This window comes from Lepisosteus oculatus, chromosome 6 (genome assembly GCF_040954835.1).
Source record: "Lepisosteus oculatus isolate fLepOcu1 chromosome 6, fLepOcu1.hap2, whole genome shotgun sequence".
In the NCBI taxonomy this organism is placed as follows: Eukaryota; Metazoa; Chordata; class Actinopteri; order Semionotiformes; family Lepisosteidae; genus Lepisosteus; species Lepisosteus oculatus.
Genome location: NC_090701.1, coordinates 445,756 through 469,739, shown reverse-complemented (window position 1 = coordinate 469,739; position 23,984 = coordinate 445,756). Strand labels below are relative to the sequence as shown.

Genomic DNA, 23,984 nt, shown 5'->3' with positions numbered 1-23,984 from the left:
GCAAAAGAGGTTGATGCCGCTGCAGAGATGAGATCTGACAGAAACACCTGACGTTTTTTTCAGGCCAACCCTAAACTGAAAGTAAACTCGATTTTCAAAATTGATTCGAATGCGTTTCCCTCAAGCAAGTCGCCATTTTTATCAATGACACATTTTCAATGATTTTTTGTGCAGCATAAAAGTACCCCTGAAGTTATGATAAGCCTTTGACATGCAGAATCAGTATTAATTCAGCAGACGTTGCGTGCTCAATACGCAGCTCATTTTCCTTCATGTCAAAGGCAATGTTGAAAACCTGGCCTCCACCAAGGCATCCTGGGATTGCCCGGCCAAGCTGGACTCCTGCCTCGCTGCCAGCACACTCAAGGCCAGCAGGACCCCCACTGACTGCAGCCCAGGCCCCTAGCAGCCGGCCCAGTCGCTCCCCCTCGACTGCACCCGTGCAAGTCGGGACTGCTATCACTCTGCACACAGTGAGCATCGCACCAAACCCACGTCGCAGCCTGCATGCCAGCCAGCCCCACCTGTGCTGCAGATCCCGTCACCTGCTATTTGTGTTTTATACCCACTGGTCTCCCGATTCCATAATTAATTCCAGCGCTGTACAGCACAGGCACACAAAATATTTAGTACCTTAGAGACCTGTCAGTCCTGAAGATCTTGACATATTTTAACTGTCATCTTTATAGATTATAAGTTGCCAAACATATGTTGGAAGCAATGGACCTGCGGTGAGCAGATGGAACACATAGATAGATTGTTTTTGCGGTTAATGAGACTGCAAATGTATTCCGAGATTTATATTTCCATTCATCTGGAAAAACTGCAATACTAGTGGAAAGTGTCAATTTGATGTAAAACAGTGAAATAGTATTTATTACTTACTCTGTCAAAACATTACCACCTTCACCACATACCTGACAGTCCATCTTGTTTAACAGCTTGATCAGAAATATTATTTCTCAAACGATCACAAGATTCTGAAATTAGCTTTAGAATACAAGAGTTTTGCAGTCTGTTATAATGCACCAATTCACCAACATAACCTACAGACTCAAAGTCAGAATTTAATGGAAATTCTAATTGGTACGGTAACAAACAGGGAACCACGTTAGCTTTGTAGTTCTGAATTTTACATTGTTTTTAAATTGATGTTTTTATTTTGAGAAAACGAGCTGGGAGTAGTGACCTGAAATTTCCCACATTTGCACATCAGTACCAGCTAATTTCGACTTCCAGCACAGAAATGTGAAATGATTATTCATCTACCAAATAGGGCATTACTGATATAGACTCTTTTTAATCCACAGAAAACATAATTTAATCTGAAAATACAACCTTAAACAACCTTTAATTGAAATTTAATAAGTTTTGTTCATTAAAGTCAAATTCATCGTAGGGGATTTTATTAATTTTTATTACTTGAATGTGATGTTGTGGGAGAAAACAGGAAACAAACCTACAGTACATGTGGGAAAGCAGGGAGGATGTGAACACATGGAAGGAAACAGTGCGTGTTTAAAAATAAGACATACAGGCAGAGAGAGTGATGAGAAATTCTGTGTAAATTCTGTAAAAGGCTTTATTAAATCTGTCGGCAGGTAGTTTGCCAAGGTAAATATAACTGACGCTGAGGGACTCCTCATTCAAAAAGCAAGAACTGAAACTGAAGTCAAGGCATGAACTCCTGTTTTATATAATCACATTTTTACAAGAGCAAAAGTCCTGATATTCTATAACAGACAACCCAACTCATATCTGCTCATCTGAAACTTTAACAGGTTTCATGGATACTTAAATGGAGAGTAATTATACAGGGAAAAAGCATTTTCTTGTGTGTGTGAACAAACAAGTCTAATTTTAATTAGTCCCTGTTGTGCTTACCTCAAAGCCAATGAGAAGCCAATCAACTCTAATAAAGAGAGTTATCAAAACACCTCATAAATTCACAAAGTGCTAAACATTTGCATATTCATGAGAGAAAAATTGCTTCAAATGTTTTTCTCAAGGAGTGTGCTTTTAACATAATTTAATTTCCCACTCACAAGCGTTAAAAAATCAGCAACGCTACCTGAAGAAAATGCACCTGCATTTTTCATTTTGGGTTCCTCTAGCTCCCGTCCGAACTGGGGGCAGAGCAAAGACCAATTCCGGAAAATCCAGCAGGTCTCTCTACCTGTCTTTCAGAACAGAGCTCGAGTCCTGCAAAGGTAAAACGTTGTAAGAAGTGACAGCCATAGCTTTGCGGCAATAATCCATCATCATTTAAAAACTGACATCAGGGTCAGCCGTGTCCAATTGCAATAAGTCTGCCATATTTCTCCAAACGAAAGGTATTAGTTGCCTAGCAAATATGTACTCAGATAAGTGTCTGTACTTGCACAGCAGACGAGTTAATTAATTTTAATTACTCAGAGGATGCAAGACAAGGCCAGAATATCTGTCAAGATAGAGAGATGTGGAGAAGAACCTGCCACAGGACAGCCAGGGAGAATTAAATGTCTCAGAGATTATCAGACTCCTGGCGGTGAATATTTATTTCGTTTTAGGCTGCGTTTAATTTATATTCAAGGGGTGAGAATGCTTTATTTTGAAAGGTTGGAAATGCAGTGCTGCCTGTCTTTTGCTTGGCAGCAGCGTGAGGAGGAAACAAACAAGTGTGCCTGCTACGTTACTTCACAGGTGGCACAAACAACATTTTTGATCCTGGTGGTCAGACACAGACCCCCGGCTGCCATGCTCCTGGAACAGGGCTGGGATTACTGGCCGGACTGCTTTGTCTCTGCCGTGATGAGCTCCTGCAGGCCGGCATTCACTCCTCCGGTCAGAGGATGGCTGGGTGTGTCGAGGAGCTCCTTCACAGCTCCTCAAGCTTCCCAAACAGCACCAGCCGTGCTCCACAGCGACTGAAAGTTCCTCTTGATCAGCACGGCAATGTTGAGGCTGGAATATGGAAACACTCTGAGTATAAAGAGAGGACAGTGAGGCCCGGTCAAGACAGATTTATACTGATGAGAACTGTAAGCAATGCCCTTCCCTGCAGACTGAACATGTCTCGCATGTAAAGTAGCACTGACATCTTCATATTCTTAAAGACAATTAAAATCGGTGGTACAAATTCACCCTCAATTTCCCCCCCAAAATCTCCTTTCATACTTTCTACTGTCAATGTGTTGAGTGCTTGTGCTACAGTAGTTTCTCTTGCAAGAACATACATAAGAATGTTAATCTGTGGTTAGAATAGCACAGCACTAAGCTCTAGCTACTTGTATGATTATGATAGCTATAATAAAGCAAAACCAACACAGAGAAGCTCATTGTGTTGTATATTATCTCAGGAGTCTTGGAGAGTGAAAGGAATTATTAGACTAATAATTAAATTTTCAATTTTTCTAAAAAAAAAACAACAATAAAAAACACAAATAACTGAGAGCCCTGGGAGTTCTTGTCAAATACTCATCTTATATATGATACACTTTATCTCTGAAAAGAGCCAGAACAGAACAATGAACATGATGTGGCTCCCTCTCACCCCACACATTCGATTCCCTGAATGAATACTTTCTTGCCTTCCACTTAAACATGTAGTTGACTATCGTGGCAAATATCGTATGTAATGCCTCTTTTCACTTGCAGTATAAAATCAAATAACTGGTATGAATCCAGCTCACACCACAGTATCCCTGTTCAGGCTGATCATATCTCTGTCCTCCTATTTTAAATTGTTTATTAGGGGAAAACAAAAATAGGTCAACCTGTCTATCTCTGAAGTCTAATTATAAAGTATATTTACACAATGGTCTTGGTGCTTTCAATGGACTGTAAGAAAGGCTGACGTAAATTAGTTATTTGGGCTGTTGTGAACAATTCAATGCTGTGAATATAATGATAAGAAGAAGAAATAATGTAAAAAGCCAAAATTGTCTAACAAATAAATGGAAATTAACAGTAAATGAGAAAGATGATAACAATAAAATATGTACTATGAGTATTCATTCATGGATTGTTTTCAGTAAAATTTGAAAAAGGAATTGTATTGTATGAAAATAAAGCATTTAAATACAACTCAAGGAAGAGAAAAAAATCCTTTGAATTGTTTCAGAATAGATATTATTTTATCTCAGACTCCAGTAACCTTCTTGATATATTAATTAATTCAAGAATTCTGATGAAATGGCAGTTATTTACAAAATATTTCAAAAGCAATAAACTGTAGTACCACCACAGTGAATCATTAAACCATAGTTATGAGTTCAGCTACTGAATGATCTCTCAGCTAATAATTTTCAGTAAAATGATGCTAAAATAATGATAGAATTATGTTTTGATTTTAATTCTCTAACTTAGTTTATACAGCCTTTTATGCAGCTAACAAAATGCATCCCTTCCTATTCTACAAACAGTAAATATTGAATTATCTTCTCTTGCTTGCTATTTTTAATCTATATTAGCAAGCCTTCCAAGCCTAGTGAAATAATCATAAAAAGGGGAGTATACAATGCTCAGAGCTACAGAATATGCTGAAACTACCCAAGACAACACTGGTGAGTCTTGGCACAAAAAGGTTCTGTGGAGAAGAGAGGTTTTTGAAGCCTCTGAATCTCAAGACTCAAAGCATGACAACATGGGCATGATGCTTTACTAAATATATATAGGCATCAAAATAAATTTAGACTCAACAGTACACCAGCCAAACACAATCAGGTCATTTGACATGCAATACCTGTTTTCTGTTTGCATGGAATACGCATATATATAAAAGTCAGAGTTTAAGGAGTTTTAAAACTAAAAAGAAACTGTTAAAATGTCATAAGGCTGTTCCACCTATAAGTATGCAGTGTAAGTCCAGAATCCCTGAAGATCAGCTCTCTAAACGGCTTGTTCACCTGACCGGCATCATCAATCCTTCTCTACTTCCAGAAATCCTAGTGCTTAACTCAGCAACCTGTGAACGCCAGTACAAAAATAATTGTTATGTGGGGGCAGTAAGCTGTGCTACAGTAAGTTCGGCTCAAGCTGTCAGTGAGGAGCTGAGTTTTGCAGGGAAAGCTGGGCTGTTTAAAGGCTTGTCCAGCTGGTGAGGACCAGCAGTGGCACCAGACTTGTTTCCCGTCCAGCTCTGGTTACCAGCTCTGCTCAGTTCAGCTCCATGGGCGCCTGTGCTGGAAAACCCGGCAGGAATCCTAAATGACACAGCCTGACATTCAGCAGACAGCAGTGTCATCACAGACAGCTGGACCACATCAGAGTTGGCCACAAACCATCTACATCATGTCATGCGTATGACTAAAACACGACGTGCTGACAGCTGGGTCCAAACCACACAGCCTCTGGGTTCCAAAGGTTTTTTTAAAGCAGTGTTTTTCTTTTCCTGTGTTTCTTTTCCTGCTCCACTCTCCTGTGCTCACGATCCAATTGGCACCATGGTGTATTTGTTCAGATAGCACGTTGCAAGGTTAAATGCCTCAGGAGAAGGAATCCAATGGTCTTCTTGAGATCAGTGCAATAATATCCTGGTTTATCACAGGATAATCCACCTTTAACATAAGCACAGTCTACTTTCCAGGCACATCTAGGGCCGAAAGCTGATGAAATTTGAATTCTCTCTAGGTAGAGTTATTGAAAACATGCAATATAGATGTAGTGTCAGTCAGCCGCAATGGACTTGAATATTACATTTTAAAAGCAGAGCAAGCAAAGTCAATCTTAATTTCATTCCATCAAAACTGTCATCTGCATCAACACACTCACAGAGACTTACAAAAGCGCCCTGCAGCGCACTCTAATCAGATCAAATGAAAAGTAGCATAAACATGAAATTGCAATGCATTATTATGAATTAAACCAGAGATGCATTACATAGCACACATGATAAAAGCTAATATTGTTTATTTTGAACTTTGCACTTCATATGTTTAAGCATTATTACTATTATTTTTGTCACCATGTGGCATATCTGTTCTCACCAGATGTGCAACAGAACTCAAAGTGATAATTCCTTCTACAAGAAGCCATGTACCCAGACTTTTTCACTGACACCACTGAGCCACCTGATCCTATTTTCCTGCAGATGTCTGGGACAGCTGCTGGAGAGCACATTAATCACAGTTATACACATGATCACGACAGAAGTCAAGAGGATTCATCTGTTTGCAGCAAAAGGTTTAATTCAAGAATACCGGAGAACAGCAGACAGTAAGATTTAAACCACAAAAGATATGTGCATGTACAGTATTTGTGTTAGTAAGAGAAAAAATATAACATTAAATTAGTTTAGTTTAAAAATACATTTAGGAAATCTCTCAAATGTATTATACATGACCAGCTGAATTCCCACAGTATTCTTCTAACCTGATAGTGGTTGGAAACTTTATTATAAATAAAGCCGAGCTCTGATTTAACAAAGAATCAATGTCCTCCAGCCTGTGGCCACACCACTAGGCCTGTTCCTTCAGACTCTGATATCTGACACTCAAGGGGTCAGCAATGAAACAAACTGCACATTTACTCTCGTCTGAAGAATGCGGATTTTCCGTCTAGGGGATGCTGTTCCAAAGAAATATATGAAAGTGTTTTGTATTTCACCCTCATTTACCCCTTTGTTACCAAATTCCGATGTTATCTGAATCTACTGTACCATTTTAAAGCCAGTTGCTCTCTGTTACATCCCACTGTGTGTTCTGTGTGTTTTTTTTATGTTCCACACTGCTGACCCTTGATTGTTCTCCCTCCCCCATTGGCCCACCATTACACCACTGTTCCGTATGATGTCATAATCAATTAGCTCTCAGCCAATCAGAACACATTTTATTCAGCATATAACATGGAGGTTTTCTGAAGGAAGAGGCCTTCCCACTTTGGTCCCGGTTATCACTTCGTTTTTGGCTATTGCTTCGGCTTTGTTTTGTTGGTTTTCTGTTAGTTTCTTTGTACTTTCGTTTGTGTGTTTACCCTTGTTTTGTCATTTCCTTGCCCTCACGTGTTACATGTTCAACTTTTGTGTTCTTTTGTACCCTGTTGCTGTTGATTACTCTTGTTTTCCCTTATTTGTATTCCTGGTTCCCTTGTGTTTTTGAGTGAACTTTTGTGTATAAGGTTAGTTTAGGTTGTTGGGTACACTTTACACACTTAGTTGATTTTGTATTAGTGACACTAGTTTAGTACGGGTGAGTGCCATTTGTTTTGTATGGTTTTGGGTAGTCAGGGGAGGTTAGTTAGGGTGTTGAAGACGCCGAAGACCGTGTGTTTCAGGTTTTCTTTTGCAGTCCGGTTAGCTTTCCCTCACTTCCCTAGCCAGCTCCATTTTGTTTGTTATTTTCTTTTCTTTGGCACCACTCTAGTTCCTTAACCTTGTTATCACGCTTCCCAATCCCTCACCAAAATCCACCTGCTTCCAAAAGAATTATCCTAAATGTTACACCCCTTTACCCCTAGACACTTGGGGTTGTAACACTCTCCATCATATTTCCAAGAGAGCAGTTAAGCTTGAAATAAATCACATTTTAGCAACAAGCAAATCTCTATCACTGAAAAGATGTGAGATGAAGAACCAATGGATTTTAAAAATTTGTCATTATTATAAACAACAGTAACCCACCTCAACTCACCCATGCATTTCTGTATTCTTACAGTGAGAGTAACCAACTCAGAAAGAACATAGATGATGCTTCAGAGGAAGGATCTCTGTTAAATGCAGTTTAATTGCCCAGATTTTTAAAAAAGAGGGTTTTACATCCAAAAGAAGAGGGAAAATCCTTTGTATGAAAGGACTTAATTGAAGCTCAGCCCCTGGGAAGAGGCGCTGAGGTTGGACTGGAGTGATGCGGCAGGCATGAGGCTGTACTCCATGTGAATCATCCTCGTCTTACAGGGCTTTAACGACAGGAACAGCGAAGACTTCCTCGCCAGCCTGTTGTGACAGTTTAAATGTTTGAAAACAGGTTGAAACTAATTGTTCAGAGAATCAATGTCGAATAATTACCCCCGTGGGCGACTTGAGGGTAGGAACATGTTTAAATAAAATGGAGCTGTACTTCTAACCCATGCTGCTCTTAAGCTACTCTTACACTAAACTGTTCAAACAACTGAGTGTGCACAGTATGTATTTAGAGGACACTGAGCCTTCCTTCGCGTCTGCAGCAGTCACTTGCTGTTGCTGATCTCTGGCTTTGCCATTTTCTTCGTTACACTCTATTAAGTGTTTTAGTTATAAACCTTTGCCGCTTACTCACCTCACATTTCACTTCATTTTTGCTCTCTCTTTGCCTCCCGTGAATAACATTATATTCTTCTTAATTAACTTATTTCTCATTTGGTGTCGCAGTTACAGCAACATCTTTAAAACTGACATGAAACTGCAAACCTCTGTAAACTTGCTGTCTTCTACTGTAGCTGTTAGAAGCTGCAAAGAAGTGCAAGAAAATTGGATATTCGGGAAATGGAAACTATATGTATATTCAACATAGGCTAATATTGATATTACTTTTAGCTGTTGTCCTCTTCTGTGAAACTGAAAGAAAAGTCTTTAACTGTAGCCTTATGATGAGTGAGCAGCTAATCTAGCTGAAAAGAAACCAGGGTTTTACTTGACACATTACTTTTCACTTCATGATTCTACTTATTTGGAGGTAATGGCTTATCAGATATGCTTTTGAAAGAATTGTAATTTTTAAGGATTAAGGGGTAAATTTGATTGTCATAGAGCTAGCTCATCAATCAGGGATGGATTTTAAGGATCACTGGGGAGAACAGCAAAGTTAATCTCAGAAATAGCTGAGTGGCATGGTCCAGAACTCCCCCTGTGATTGCGATGGTCTTTTCCTTTCAATTAACAAGTATGCGGCATGCGGTCAGCACAATCTCTCTTTTAATTCTACTTTTCTGATATGCTGTCTTTGTACAAGTTGGTCAACACATCGCCCTGCACTGCTGTGCAGAGATTACTCCCTTTTGTCTCTCAGCTGCTGGTTCATTTGTCATGAAATCTGATGCCTCCATCCAGACCAATTTGAAAAAGAAAAAAGCGGAGCACATTTCTGTGGCTCAGTTCATTGCTCCTGTTTGTTCTTGGCCTCTTAGATCATCAATCACCTGACTTTCAGTTGTAGCTTCAGTTGCAGGCCTCACTGAGGAATGACTACAAGATGTATCTGTTAAACAAGAGGATGACCCTGTCAAACACGGAGGCATTAAATGTCCATCTCTTCGTACCTAAGTGCACACTTTGCTTAAACAATTCAGTGATCTCTTCCTGCGACTTCTGTTGGGTACAGTGATCTCAGCTCAAATTAAAGCATATGAAGGTTTCAGGTCTCCAGCGTGTACATAAAATGGATAATTCAACAAACCTATCTCTCCCTGTCTTCTTCTAATACAAAGAGAACCAAGAAATTATTTGAGACAGATGTGAAAATGACTCACGGAAACCTGGTACTGCGTAACAAAGAATGGATCTGCAGACAAAAAGTAAAGAACAAATAAGCCTTAGTCCAGTATCTAAGGAGCAGCAGCATGATTAGGAAAACAATTGAATCCTTGCAGCTTACTGATTTGTGTTTTTTGTTCTGTTCACAAATATAAGGCGTTTTAATTCCTAGGAGTAAACTCTGGTACTTTAGTAACAAGGTCGTTTCTGCATTGCTAATGTAAGTGAAGTTGACTGCTAGTCATCTCTTGGAGACAGTTAATATGAATTTTGGTTTTTTCCTATCAGCCTAAAATGCATGCGGATCTACATGATGATTCAATTAAAATGTAAATTCTCATCCTATTACTAGAATAGACAACAGGCATTTGGCTTTACTAAAATCAATCCAGTGTGTTCTGATCCACTATTGTCCTTGTGTTGCAAGCAATAAAAATTTAAGACTGGCCACATTTGCAATAGATTATTATTTCTTTCTCCAGTTTCCCAGGAATTTAAATAGGATTAATACATGCTGGGTCAAACTAATATCAGATATTGCATGTGGAAGCAGAATGGCTAACTATGTTTATCTGCCAAAACAAGTTTACCATTCACTCACTGTCTCAGTACACATGTATTTACAGTCTCTTCTCAGAGGTTTACCTAGGAATGAAAACCTCTAACAGCTCCCCATAGTCCGGAGTGTGGTTCTTCCTGTATCTCACATCAGCATAATGCTATTCAACGCTATTGCAAATTCTTTCTTCAGAAACTTTTTTTTACTACACAATGACATTTTTTCAACACATGTGGAAAAATAATATCAGATTTAAGAGAACATGTATCTTTTGCTCAATAACATCAGTCCAGCAATCACATCCTTTTTTTTGCTGTGAACATCTGTCCTAATGCAGTGCATCATCCCAGATAGCAGCCAACCCATTTCCTCAGTATCCTGCAGGCAATGCATCTGCATTTGTCCCAGCATGGTGTGCTACAATTCTGACAATCAAATGTTCACAAAAACTAGCCCTTTATGCATTTCCCACCTAAGGTACACTTTGTTTTACTATTCTGTTATAGCTTTGAATAGTGGTTATGTACAGTATGAAGAGAAACTTTTATTTGGAAGAGTTCTTTTCTCTGTGGTCTTTCGGTGAAGTCTGTGCTGGCTCCTGCATTGTGAGCCCTCAAGAAGAAAGAAAGCTCCTCAGCTGAGAGTGAGTTCCACACAGAGCTCCAGCTCCATAAATCAGTCTTAAAATCTCCTCACAGAGACGTTTACCTAGGAATTAATACATCTACCAGCTCCCAATACTCTGTAGTGCAATCTCTGCTTCTTCCTGTACTAGTAGATCCTGTAGCTCCCGTCAGCACTGAGGCAATTCAGTTCTGTTGCAAAACCTCTCTGTGTAAAATCTGTGTAAAAATATATTGGACAGATCTACAGTATATGATATCGCAGAATCACAAAGAAACACTGGACGTAACACCACAGCAAAACTATTTGGGCCTCCTAGACCGAATTTCAATTCATGAAGTCTGCCGAGTCGTAAATTTGATTGAGTCATTTTTCTGTCATTTAGCAGTCAGGAGGTGTGACGTGACGGGAATCATCTTAAGCAAACCTGAAGTTTTAACCCAGGGACGACCCTCCACCCTTCAGAAGGCGTCAGTAAGACGGTGAAGGTACCTGCAAAATCAAGTCAACCTTGAGGACAGGATGTCAGTGAAAACAGACGTACAAGGTTAGCAGACCTGACTTTAGTTCAGAGATTTCAACATGAAAATGTTTTATGCAATATTTACAAAGGATGTATTACAAATTACCATTGCTGGCACGTTCTCTTAAAAGAATACAACACAAATCAAAGTTTAGTGTAGTAGGTTACAGCACATTATTTTACAGGCATGGTGTTGAGCTATTCTTCATTCATTTCAAGCCTTCAGTGGTGAATTTTTATAGCCCTCAGAGAAGACTGTGCTGATGCTTGAAATGCTTTGTGAATACTGAGTTATCTCTAAAGGCATTCTTTGATCCATACTGATCCCTTCTGTAACCTTTTCTCCTTTGTTTTTTTATTGTGAAATCAGCATCTATCCAGTTTCCACACATTTCATAACACTTATCTTATTTTCTAAATATGTTGTGTTAGAAACCACCTCCCAATAGTGTCAACCTAAGACGTAGAGATGATGTGGTTTCTGTGGGACTGACTGTGAATGTGGTCATTAGACTTTAATAAATGTGGCCCCCTAAGTGAAGATAAATGGATTTATAATGTGGTTTGGAAGAGACAATTAGTAAACAAATCCATAATTGGGAAACTGATGACTTTTTTGCAAAAATATAATTTTGTAAAATTTAAATTAAATTTAATTTAAATTAAAATATTAGATGTTATTAGATATTAAAAGTTATTTTTAAAGCCTTATTTTCTTTAAACACTAGATAGCCAAGTCTTAAAATGCTTGTTTTTTAAGAGCCTCTCAGGTCTGTATACAGTATATTGTATATTGTTCTTTGAAAATTCAGTCCATAGTGTGGAACATTCACAACTGTTGCATTTATTTTTATTTTCTTAACCCCATTTATTTGCAGCTCTGCATGTCTTGGCAAGTGTTCTTCCCTGCAGATTGGCACACAGCTAATAGAAATTAGGCTAATTGAAACTCCTCATTAAGAGAATCAGTACTCCAACCTAGAAAATGCTACCCCCAGACAGCATTTCATTGTTCATGGATTTATTTTGCTCATGTCTCATTCTGAAAAGAACACAGCTTGATAGACATCTTATCACTTATCTTGTCCTGCTAAAAGAGAACCGGAAGGGAGTCTTGCCCTTTTCATCTGTGATTAGTTCTATTATGTCTGGCTATCGAGATTCTGACTCAGCTATTTTGCTTCAAAGGCCACTCTTAACACAACTCATTTCTGCTTCTCTCAGCCATCAAGGAAGGGGTTAGACAACAGGGCATCCTGCACAGACTTCAAGAAGCAGTGACATTTTCTATTGACTCCCTTAAATTACTCCCTTGGTTCTGCAGAAATTGCTGCAGAAATGTGAATGCGTTCGAACAGATTTGCCAGAATGTGACACATCGTACTCCATTGCTCCCACCTTAATCAAAGTGAATGTTAAAAAATTTGCACAGATGAAAAAGTCTGTACCTGAGACAGGTACAAGAAGGTACCTCTTCCCTAAGAAGGGGACCCTGCCCATTGGGGCTGCTATGCTCCAGTTCAGGAAGCCACGGCGCAGAAGGACAGTCTCTTTAAATCCTCAGATCCCTTACACCTAATTAATCAATTAATTTGTTCAATTTGTTAATTAAGATCCAAGTTGAAATGAAAACCTGCCCTCCAGGTTCAGAGGCAGTGATTTTCATGTACAGCAGGGACATTTTCTAGCCCTGATAAATCTCGGTTTGCAGAGATACCAGCTTTTCTCATTCCATCATTGCAGTCCTGATGTATTAAGGTGCCAAACCAACCTGATTTGCCTCAGAGTGGCCCCTGCTACACATTGAACAGAAACTCCAGGAGCAAATGGGCCTCTCTCCGACGGGAGACTAATGGATCGACTGACCAGCACGGAATTAAAACAACAGTCGCTGACCGGCCAGCCAATGAATCAATTGGCTTCTCAGACAGACAGTGCATTAGAAAAGCTGAGAGGAAAGTGTATTTTTAGCCTGTGCTCAGACTCATTAGCTGATTCAAGCTCTTTTCTGCTGCAGACTTCGAGACAGTGTTTAGGAACAGGTTGCACCTGTTCTATAATTGGTTGAAAATGCTTCGGTACACTTTAGATCTGTTCCTTCATTATGAATCAAGACCCTTTTTCCACCAAGTTTAACTCTAGATGCATGCAATGGTCCTGATCTGTCACCCTCAAGTAGTAAACAAGTCATTCTCACTTTGCGTTAGAGGGGGGGCAGTCAATCTTAGTCATTCCCTTCCATTACAGGACTACGCATCTTCAAATAAATCATTGAATTGATCCTTAATTTGTTTAAGACCCCAGAAGCTGAAGACGCCTTCAATAATAAAATATTTGCTGGAGTGAAGACTTGCAAGGGAATTGAAGTGATCAGGATTCTCTACCTGCTGTAGAGAATCAGGACATGGAGCCTGCGCAGTAGCAGTTTATTCTGTAATCATGTTGACCATTTTCTCCTTCTTTGATTTGATTAAACCTTGCCATCCTATTACACATATGCTGCACATATTTTAACGTGACCTCCACTTCTTAAAAGCTTAACAATTAATTTAAGCAGATGGTTATTTCTTGATTTGAATGAGATAACATTCCTTTACCAAATTCCATTGTTTTGAATGCTGACTATTGCCAAATGAGTGAATTACAATTCACTAAAAGTGATGTTGTGAACTAGAGAGAAGATCAGGGGTGAGCCACCTGAATGGAAAAGGGACAGGTACTATACACAGAAAACATATAAGAAATGTTTAATCATCGACTGTGAATTGGATTGATGACAGGCCTGTTGCATTGACAACTTCTTTAGTACACCACATAAAAAATGTTTTTTTTTTTAAATAAAGATTTTTTAGAAAAAGCCAAACAATGAATGTAATGCTGGTGCAAGTGAATGAGCAAGTATTAAATGTGAAGCTAACAAAAGGAATCAAAAAGCGAAATAATAACAAAAAATACAAACTGCAACTTCTGCAATGAGACTCAAACCACAAATGCTTACAATTAGCTGAAACTAATATTTGAAACAAAATGTTTAACTCCTTTAACTTTGGATAGCAATAATTATATGCTATGGATTTTTGTCATGGATCATGGATGATTCTGTATTTAATGAGAAGCTCAAATATAACTTTTTTAAGCCAAGTATCTTATTCTGATGCCAACTACAACTTGAGAACTCCACAGCTGGCAGTAAGATAAACCAATATAGGAAGAACGTGCAGCAGCTGAAACTTCAAAGGATCTGGGGAACAACTATGACAGACTCAAGTGGGTCCAGAGATAAAAACAGAATTTTGTAACAATTTCTGATTTGTCACTGTATCAATTATGCTGTGTGTTACAGTGAGAACTGGGCTGCAGTGTTCAGTAGGTCAGTGTTACAGCACTGGGCTGCAGTGTGTTCAGAAGGACAGTGCTTTTTTTTCCCGGTCACTGCAATTTAAATGGAATCGAGTAATAAAATAAGCATCAATGTAGATTCTCTTGGAAAATCTTAAACATAAATTACAGCCCAGTAGGTTATATTTTAAGTATAACACACGCAAAATGTGTACTGGGGGTTGGTCCAGTGGAGATCATGCTAATAATAGACAGCACACCAGCACAAAATGCTCTCAGGGAAAGATTTTCTCTTGTGCTGCTCCTGCCCATTCACCACCATGTTTTCAGGCAGTAACATATCCACAGCACCACCTTGTGCTAATATACACTATACTGTCAAAGAAGAAATATTATTAACAGTAGATGTTTGCCTCGTTATTTTTAATTCCCAGGATAACTGATAGCATTTACCACACAAGAGTGCTACTACAATCTGCACACTCAGATCACTCACAAGGCAGGGACCCTCACTGTACTACTTCATCACCTGAACATACTGCCGCTCGTTTGCTTTTACCCAGGAGAGAGGAAACCATTCATTTTTGTTTCCACAGTTATCTCCAAAGCCATATCTACGTATAAGAATGTAGTATTTCATGATCTCATTCAGCATGATTTAAGAGCCCATTATGCTTTAAAACACACACTTATTAACGGACACTCAAAAGCCAAGTAAAACCAAGCAGCCTTGAAATGGAGAAGGGTTCTCCTGAAACTGTACACACGCTGATTCAGAGGAACAGTGAAGTAAGACAGACTGCCTCTTTCCTGTCCTTACACGGCAGCTATATATAGTACTTTACGTTCAACCCAGTCTTGGAATGCAAACCACCACTCTCTGGCTTCAGTCTTTGAAACTGGTGACAACAGTTCAGTAAGCCCCTTATTGTGTTGTTTCTCTTTTAGTTTTCTTCAAAAAGTCTAAAGCATCCTTTGCCCAAACTCCATTTTAGAAATATAAAGATCTGATTTGCAATTTCACTCCTCTTGGTGCTGCCTCCCTGTGCAGCACAGCTCCTCTTGCAGGTCTCGGATCTCCGGCTGACGAGGGGATCTGGCATCATACACCCACACAGTGTCCATTCCCTCCCCTGTCACCTGCGCTGGTACCCACGTGGGAAACGGGAATCGGCAGGCGATGACTTTGGCGGGAGGCTGTAGTTCGCGTTGCAGTTTGTCTTCCAGCTGTGCCATCTGAGGGACAAGACACACTGTCTTTGCTTTACTGTGCAAAGGGAACATGACGGCCTTTGTACAAGGCCACACCATCAGAACGAGGATGTTTAGGATAAAATGCTTTCACACCCTCATAAAGGTCATAGCCTAACTGAACACCAGGTTCTCTGCACACTTGGTTATCTATCAGCTTTTCAATAATGGAAGCTAACAGAGACATAAGAAAGTGCTGGAAACAGGAATCCTGCAAATAAAACCCGGAAGTGATACAGGACAAAAGTTCATGGGCGTGAAGGAGTAGCACAATCCACCCTGATGTGTCAGTGGAAGAAATAAAAATGTGTCCCAACACTCTCTGCCCAATGTACTCCACCAGAGCACGCGTGTTAGCAGAAGGCAGGGAGTCAGGGTCAATAGGAGATTTAGGCTCTGGTCACTTCATGTGGTGTAGCCACACCGAAATTTAAAATGGGTTAATGTGCTGGTCGTGATGTTTTTTTTGGCAGTACACCGAGCCACCCAGCATATAAGGACTGCTTGGAAATGAAATCACTTCCATAGGCAGGAGAACAGACCCAGGTAATTTCATTGGATTTTTGACACTGATTACAAATGTCACATGACAAATATGACCAATTTTCTGATTAACTACAGATTCACAAGGTTCAGCCAACTTCATGAACTCCTTCAGATTGTGCAGATTACTATACAAAGATGAAGCCCACGAGTATATTGTGGAACTTGATTTTCTCAGAATTCTCTCTCACATCTGGGACTGCTGCCAGAGCCTATGGTTAATTGATTAATTAATTGAGAGCCAGCTCCATTTAGATAAGGAAAGTAAAGATTACTCCAAAACTGCCCTTATCTCCCTCCATCATCGAGGACCTGATAGCTGGAATTCTTCCTGTAGTACTGTTACTAAGAAAGCAGGCCAAGTATATTACTGAATAAAAATAAGCCTCCTTTTTTGGTGTCAAATTACTACTTAGTCTGAATCAGAATGAGAAAGATTATAAATGATATAGCACGGAGGCACAGAGGGGCAGTTTTTAATGTGATTTGTTTTTTAAATTTAGGCAAAGACTTCAATGTTTTGCTCCACTTTATGATTTCAAGTGATCAACCATATATTTGATCTTTTCATTTTCTTCTAAGAATGAGCCTGCACACAAATCTGCTAATAATCCTGTATCCAAGACATTCAATTTAATCTCTCTCATTTCAAGGCCCTGAGGTGGATGTGTTTACACACAAAAGAACGCCTCGACACAAGCATACAAATGAAAACTGCTCCTCGTTTAATTTTTAAGGGATTACAGTATTTGCCCAGTCAAGACATTTTTTTATGATTAAGTACATTTTACAACTAGTGTGCAAATGACAATGTCAGCAATCTAATTTAAACTATGCACAAATCCATACAGAGTTTTCTTTAGAAAATATTATAGCAATATAACATAAAAAAATACAGAAGTTTGGAATTTGTTTAAAAGAAAACAGTCCTGGACAAACTTTTGAATTGAAAGTTGGTGAAGAATCAAAACCTACCATCTGAGGGACTCCAAAGATGACGACATTGCTGTATTGAGAGAAGCTGACCTAAAGAAAAATAAAAACAATTCATGAAATAACTGGAATCCACTGAGTATCTCTAAAGACTACCATTTCCTTTCCACCAAGATTTTCTTTTTTATTCATTATCCTGCTGCACATTTCCTTTGATTAAACTACTAGATTAAACTGGCCTCCAACAAGACTGGCTCAACAGCACAGTCCTGTCGAACACTCAAACCTTCTTATTATTATCCCCATGGAGTGCAAGACAATAATACAACGTAACAAAAGGAAAGAGGTCGGGACAAACAACAACTCAGGAACATATCCCACTAGAACTCCAACAAAACACACAGAATTATCTTACACCATTCAAAAGTGAAATTGCAGACAGGATAGGCAAATTCCTAGACCTTTAACAGTTACACCCTGGGGTACACAGGCATCTCCCAGGTGAGCGTACTGTAAAATCCAAGAGGAGTTGCTGTGCCACACACTTCCACATTGCTGTTGGCCTTTTTTACAGGCCTCTGTTTGGGGAGGTCAGGTGGAATAATCTGATTTACCCCAATGATTTCAATGCTTATGTTCACCACTGTCCCCAAACTATTACAATGTGCACTATGGATCTTTCCAAACCAAAAGTTTAAACTGTACATTAACAAACTTTTAGTTGAAGATTAATAGAAAGTTGTAGAGAAGTTACAAAACATTCTCTGTTGGGCTTTTTCTTAGAAATGGTCTCCTAACATCTGTCTTATCTTAAATTCCTTATCTAGACCCAGTCAAAACACTCGTAATTGTTGATGTGAAGACCAAACACTGGTACAGCACAGATACACATCTCCACTTCACTGTATGACTCAGGAGAAAATCACAGCATGAAAGTAAAACCAAGGTACAAACAGAAATGTTCTTAATCAAACAATATATTACCCTAAATGAAAACACACTGTGGAAAAAAACCTGAAAACACATAATGAAAATGATGCAATCTATTCAGCAAACACTTTAAGAGTCTTACCGAGAATTTTGACTTTAATAATGACTGACTAAAGGTTCACCGATACAAACGACTAAAAAATGTATAACGTGTAAATGGGTGAAGGTATATACCCTGTCATGCAAAACCAGTTTCTTGAAACACAAAGAATGTGTTGGTTCAAATGTGTATTTTTAAACTCCAAACTGAAAAAAGTTCTGAACTATGAAACAGCACCATTATCAGTGTGTATTCTGTCAGTTTTAAATGTAATTGATATCCAATATATTTTTCCCAAAACCTCTATGGAAAATAAGAGAAGAAGAAAGCAAGACTTTAAGCTCATCTCCTGATGGAGTAGAAGGCACTATTCTCTGTTTCTTCTACTAGCGTCACAGAAGCGCTGGCACAGAGTTTGGCTTTTCATGCACAGGGCAACATCACGTTATTGGCCTGCAAATAACACTCATCCTTTACTGGCCAATCGGCCAGCCCAAAACATGTTTCCATGGCTACCCGTACACTGCTGCCGGGCGACGAAGATCCATCTTAAATCAATGAAACTCCAGACGCAAATGCAATGCCCTGAAAATTAGTGTCGCACAGGATGTTAACACCTCTTTTCGATCTAGTGAATGGCAAATACACATTTACTAAAAACAGCAACCTTTTTGTTGAAGGACAAAGACTCAGCTGCTTATCTTTTCTTCAACTGCTTCTTGAAGAACCTGAGTTCTTCAATTTGAGAAACTGAGACAGCTTGGAGTTGTGTTGCTATATTCTGTTCTCAAATCTTCCCATCACTTTATCACAATGCACATAATGAGTCTCACTTATAAAGGTGCCTTGATAATTAGGGTTTTATGGACAGTAAAATATAAAACCTATATTAATGCAAGAAAACACTTTCTGCCACAATAGACACAGATCTAAAAGCTGATTTCACAAGACTGCCATGTACAGTGCACCTTTGTGGAAACAAAACTAAACTGAATCTTTCTCTCATATGATTATGAAATAGTATCCACACCTGTAAAAATGTAATTTAATCTGCACCATCTGAAATATGCCTTCCTTTCCTAAAATACTGAATGCAAAGATATCACAAGATTAGATGGGGTGCAGATGACAGTACTGTAATGAAACATGAAAACGATTAATGCTGCTCAGATCTGAGTGAACAAGCACAAGCTGGTGAATTGGCTCCCCCTGCTGGTACATTACCGCATTGCGTTCTCCCAAACAAACTTGAAATATTATCCGCCTACAGTAACACTCGCAGCCACCCGCTGTTCGACCGTTCAATCGGATTCAGAATGTAAAAAATGACAATTAGCTTCCTAAAGACTATAATAATATTAACATTTCTGTACAAAACTCTTAGACATGTCAGATACCACCAGATACAATGTAACACAATGTGAATGTGAATTATGGTTGTTAAAAATTCACTCCAAATCTCTACTAGTATTTTGTAGTATAATAAAACTGCTGATATTAACATACCTCAATTGGGCAACATTAAAACAGTTGTCGCTTATTTTTTTATTCATATTGATCAGAAACACTAAAAACCTCATTACCTCATCTCAAGATAAGAAATATGCTGACTGCCTGTCCAATGTTCCTCATCCAAAAGACCGTAATGTGCATGGAAACGTACAGATCAGGAGTAACAACTAGCTTAAAACCAAATGGCTTGAATCTCAGTAAAAGCTCAGCACAGAATGGTTTCTGGATAAAGAATGAGAAAACTGAATAAAAGGAGTCGAAGCAGTGTGCAGGTCATACCATATGTTTCATGGATGTTGTTACAATATTAAATTAAAATTAATTATCAAATTAAAATTACTACCCCCAGATCTTAATGATATCCACTTATAAGTTACAAAAAACTTCCTTCTCTGACTATATGCACTTGTTAATGATACTTCTTCTGTGTTTACACTCATCTGTGTAAGCAAGGGGTATTGGGGACGTTCTGGTAAAGCATTTAAGACGAAGGGGAGGGTACCAACACTTACATCTCAATGCCAGATGGACCAGATGAACAGGAATACAGAAAAAGAATCATATCTGCAGCATTCATGAAATAAACTAAACACGGGAGGAGAGGCTGTTGTTGTTTTTTGTTGTTTTAAATCAGTAAAGCGGGTCACAACGGGAAAGTAGCATTTCGACTCGCTTTACAACACAAAAACGCAAACCCAGTACCCAGAGGGGTCAGGAAAGTATCAAAAACCACAACGAAATAACAGACCAGCAGAGGCCAGCAGTCAAACATCGACTACAGGCACACCCAAAAGCAACTACAAAAACTAGTAATCCGATCAGCTAGTGAGGAAGGGGTTTCCAATCTGGAGAGAAACCTCAGTTTCTGTGCAGCGAGGCGATACCTTCCACAGGTCGGAGATGTAGAAGTCGGTGTGGCGATGGACGCCCTCCCTCCATGCGCGGTACCTGGAGTACCACACCAGCCAGGGGTTCAGCTCCAAGCCCACCGCCCGGAATCCCCTCTTCGCCGCCGCGATGACCTGCGGAGAGGACACGGTCACAAGCTCATTCTCCACAACACTCCGCTTATTAAGCCACCGCTTATTAAACACCGGCTAGCGCTCAGGGACCAGGGTCCCAGTCGTGCGTTTCTGCGCATTGTCACGTTTTGTGTTTTATAGCTCCGCCCAACAGAGCCCCATCGTTTCCGACAGCAGGCGTCTGGGGCGGGTGTCTTTTTCTACAAAGTTCATGAAACTGTCATTCGTTTTGCGTTAAGGCACGCAGTTTCCTAGCGTGTCTCTAGTTCTTATGAACTCCTGGAAAAGCCTAAAGTGGAGCTACAGTATACCCCATCGGACCACGAGCATCTGTGAGGGGGAAGGTCGTGTGGTGACCGGAGTTATCGCTACTTACGATCCGTCCATCCCCGCTTCCGATGTCGACCAGCGACCCGGTCCGCGTCTGCAGCGCCTTTAGCACGTTTTCCACCTGGGCTGGGGTCGCGGGTACGAAGGGTAGACAAACCTTTCTGAGGGCCGGGGCGACAAACGGGGTGGCCACTGCGTAAAGAGCGACCAGAGACCCCCCAAGAAGCCCGGTCGCCCACAGCCCCCAGGATGGCCTGTTAGAGTTAGCGGCACCGCCGGGCCGAGAGGTTTCGGACCCGGGACCCGCGTCTGGCTTCAGCTCCGACATAAGGGCATGGTGCACACCAGTGCACTGCAACAGTCAAAGACAACACAACTAGCGAGTGTCACCAATAACTCCCTGAACGCGTTAAACAACAGTTAGTTTATGACGTAATAAATTCCCCACGCACAAAAACGATAAGCATTAAAAGCACAGCGTTCGGATTTCAATGATTTTGAAAATTAAAGTCGGTACTTTTATAGGTCACTGCAGAGAACCACATGTCCCGTCCTCCCTCGCCCCCTCCCCCTTGTACAGCACCGAAACCTGTCCGACTTTCCGCAGACCCGTCGTTAATGTTTCCGAATTTAAAAAGTGATCAGGTAGAAGTTAATTTCATCAGACGGGCCTAAGTACTATTATAATTACTTTATTTAAAAAAAAAACAAAAACTAATTTAAATAGTACTAGTACTATTTAAAAATGTACCTCAGTCGAGTTAAAAACAGCAAGTGCGACGTATACTTAAATATTTGGCAAGAACTCCAAAAATGTAAAAATTTCATTTTTAACTTGTGAAATATTGAAATCATGCTAAACAAGAGTGTCCTAATGTAAAAAAAGTTAACAACATGCAATATAATTTGCTGTTTTTATGGTAAAAATAAACGATTAATTAATCAATCAATTAATTAAATTAATTTTTAATCGTGATTTTTTTCTATATTGCCTAATATGGAAATCTGCTTTTTTATAGATTACGTTAATTTTAATATCTCAGCTTTAGCCTAGTGGACTTTCGTGTAGTATACTGATAAAGGCAAACATGAGGAAGATCGATATTCAAGAAAATGAGACTACATGGACAAATCAATATATTTTGCGAAACATTTAAGTAACACAACATTTTTTTATTTTTATAATAGAAACACTAAACAAACATAATACACATTTTGCGTTTTGTATTTGTTGACGTTAATTCTCCTTTAATTCAAATCATACAAATAGATGTTTGAAAATGTTTAATTGATTAAATTCACAACAATATGCTGCATGCTACTGTACATTTCATTTACCAAGGATCTCAAAGTAAAAAAAAAACAATACTCCAGTAATATACTCCACCACAGGAACCGGTAAAGGTTTATTCCCTGCTGAGAGGCAAAGAAAAGAGGCACAAGGTGTCGGCGGTGGTGCTTCTTCAGGTGAGGTAACTGCGGGTACTCCATCTGAGCTCAGGTGCCCAGACTGCCCACGTTCTCAACACGCGTGGGAAGACCCTATTCTTACACACCGCTTAGAACAGGATGATTCATGATTTAGAATGAACACCCTTAGATATTTATCGTGCTATAACACGTATTCAGTTGACGATGGGTCTATAGTTAAACTGCGGGGGGCTTACGAAGTCCCCCACATACAGAAATGTTTGACTACGCTTAATCAAAGTATCGCATGTATGAACATCTCAGTCCGAGCATCATTCTTAATAAGAGTAATAGAGACACCGCTCCCTCAGCCTATAGAGAGCCGAGACACACCGCAGCAGTACCCAGCTCCTTAGGCAAAAGAGTAACAATCTCTCTGTACCCGTCCGTTTCTTGGCTAACTTTCCTGGAGCCCCCCGCCCCGAGCCTGAGACCCTTGCGGGTGCCGGAGAGGTCACACTTTGGCGCACTCTCGCCACGGGGGCCGGTCTGGATCACTTCTCGGGCTCCTTTGCTCTCCTTCGGGACCTGGGCCGGTCCGGCGAGGCCGCGCCGGCGTTGTCTCCGCCTTTCTGCGGCCGGGGCCCGTGGACGAGGCCGCTGGCCAGTCGGTGCTGCCGGTGGAGAAGATCGCCCATCCTGCGCAGCTCCTGCGCGCACTCCCGGACGGGCCCCTCGCCTGGAGCAGCCAAGGGAAACACATCAACACCTTCGCACAACCGCCCTTGGTCTCAAAGCAGCGGCATCGGTAACGACAAGAGCGGGTCTGTGCGCTCAAGGGCCCCCTACAGCAGCTGCAAATCCCACCTGAAGAACAGAAGACTTACTTTTTGCCATTCCTTGGAGAAAATCCTCTAGATTCAGACGCAGCGCTCCGACTTGTAAATCCTGTTCCTTTCGTGGACAGACTGTGCCATTCGGTTGTTATAAACCTTGATGTGCTGGGAACCACTTTCTGTTTCGGTTTCCACGCCTCGGCTGCGGCCGGGTTGTGAATTCCCAGGCGCCTTGTGATCGGACGTCATTGCACCGTCTCCGATCACATTGCTGCACCTGTGTGCAAACCTGTGACATGTTCACGGCCACGGTAAAAAACCGCAGTCGCACGAAACAGGAATGGAATGAAATACGCCTAAGAAAGTGTTTCACAAGATTGTAGTTTACAGGACAAATGTTTTTTTTTAGAGAAGAGAAATTCATAAGCCAGTTTCCAACACACTCAATTTACATCAAAGTATAATCAGAACACAAGTAGTTACCAGCTATCTACATTACATAGCCCAGGTGCGAATACGCTGTGGTTTTGGCGAACAGACATGACTTGTTTGCTGTTGGTGTATGTGCGCAGTCACACTATGCTCACCAGGTGGCAGTAAATATTCACAAGCCAAAAATGGCAAATGACGCAGGATGTTTTTTTATGT

The 23,984-nt window shown here is 40.2% G+C and overlaps 1 protein-coding gene and 1 long non-coding RNA gene across 5 annotated transcripts; both read right to left on the bottom strand.

Moving 5' to 3' along the window:
- Positions 1-2,361: 2,361 nt before the first annotated feature.
- atpsckmt (fATP synthase c subunit lysine N-methyltransferase) lies at positions 2,362-21,684 on the bottom strand. Of its 4 annotated transcripts, none has more exons than XM_015355025.2 (5): positions 21,137-21,684; positions 20,623-20,760; positions 17,239-17,289; positions 15,626-15,705; positions 2,362-2,943 (listed from the first exon to the last, which is right to left on the bottom strand). In XM_015355025.2, the coding sequence occupies exons 1-5, from the start codon at positions 21,416-21,418 to the stop codon at positions 2,868-2,870; spliced, it is 627 nt and encodes a 208-aa protein (XP_015210511.1). In that variant the 5' UTR covers positions 21,419-21,684; the 3' UTR covers positions 2,362-2,867. The 4 variants fall into 4 exon arrangements, with proteins under 4 accessions (XP_015210511.1, XP_015210508.1, XP_015210513.1 ...); XM_015355022.2 differs by lacking the exon at positions 2,362-2,943 and adding an exon at positions 7,681-7,909; XM_015355027.2 differs by lacking the exon at positions 2,362-2,943 and adding an exon at positions 7,955-9,149 and having other exon boundaries at positions 21,137-21,683.
- A 542-nt stretch (positions 21,685-22,226) lies between these two features.
- Positions 22,227-23,908, bottom strand: LOC138239388 (uncharacterized). Its single transcript, XR_011189836.1, has 2 exons — positions 23,388-23,908; positions 22,227-23,239 (listed from the first exon to the last, which is right to left on the bottom strand). It is a non-coding gene; the product is annotated as an uncharacterized lncRNA (long non-coding RNA).
- Between the last annotated feature and the right edge of the window lie 76 nt (positions 23,909-23,984).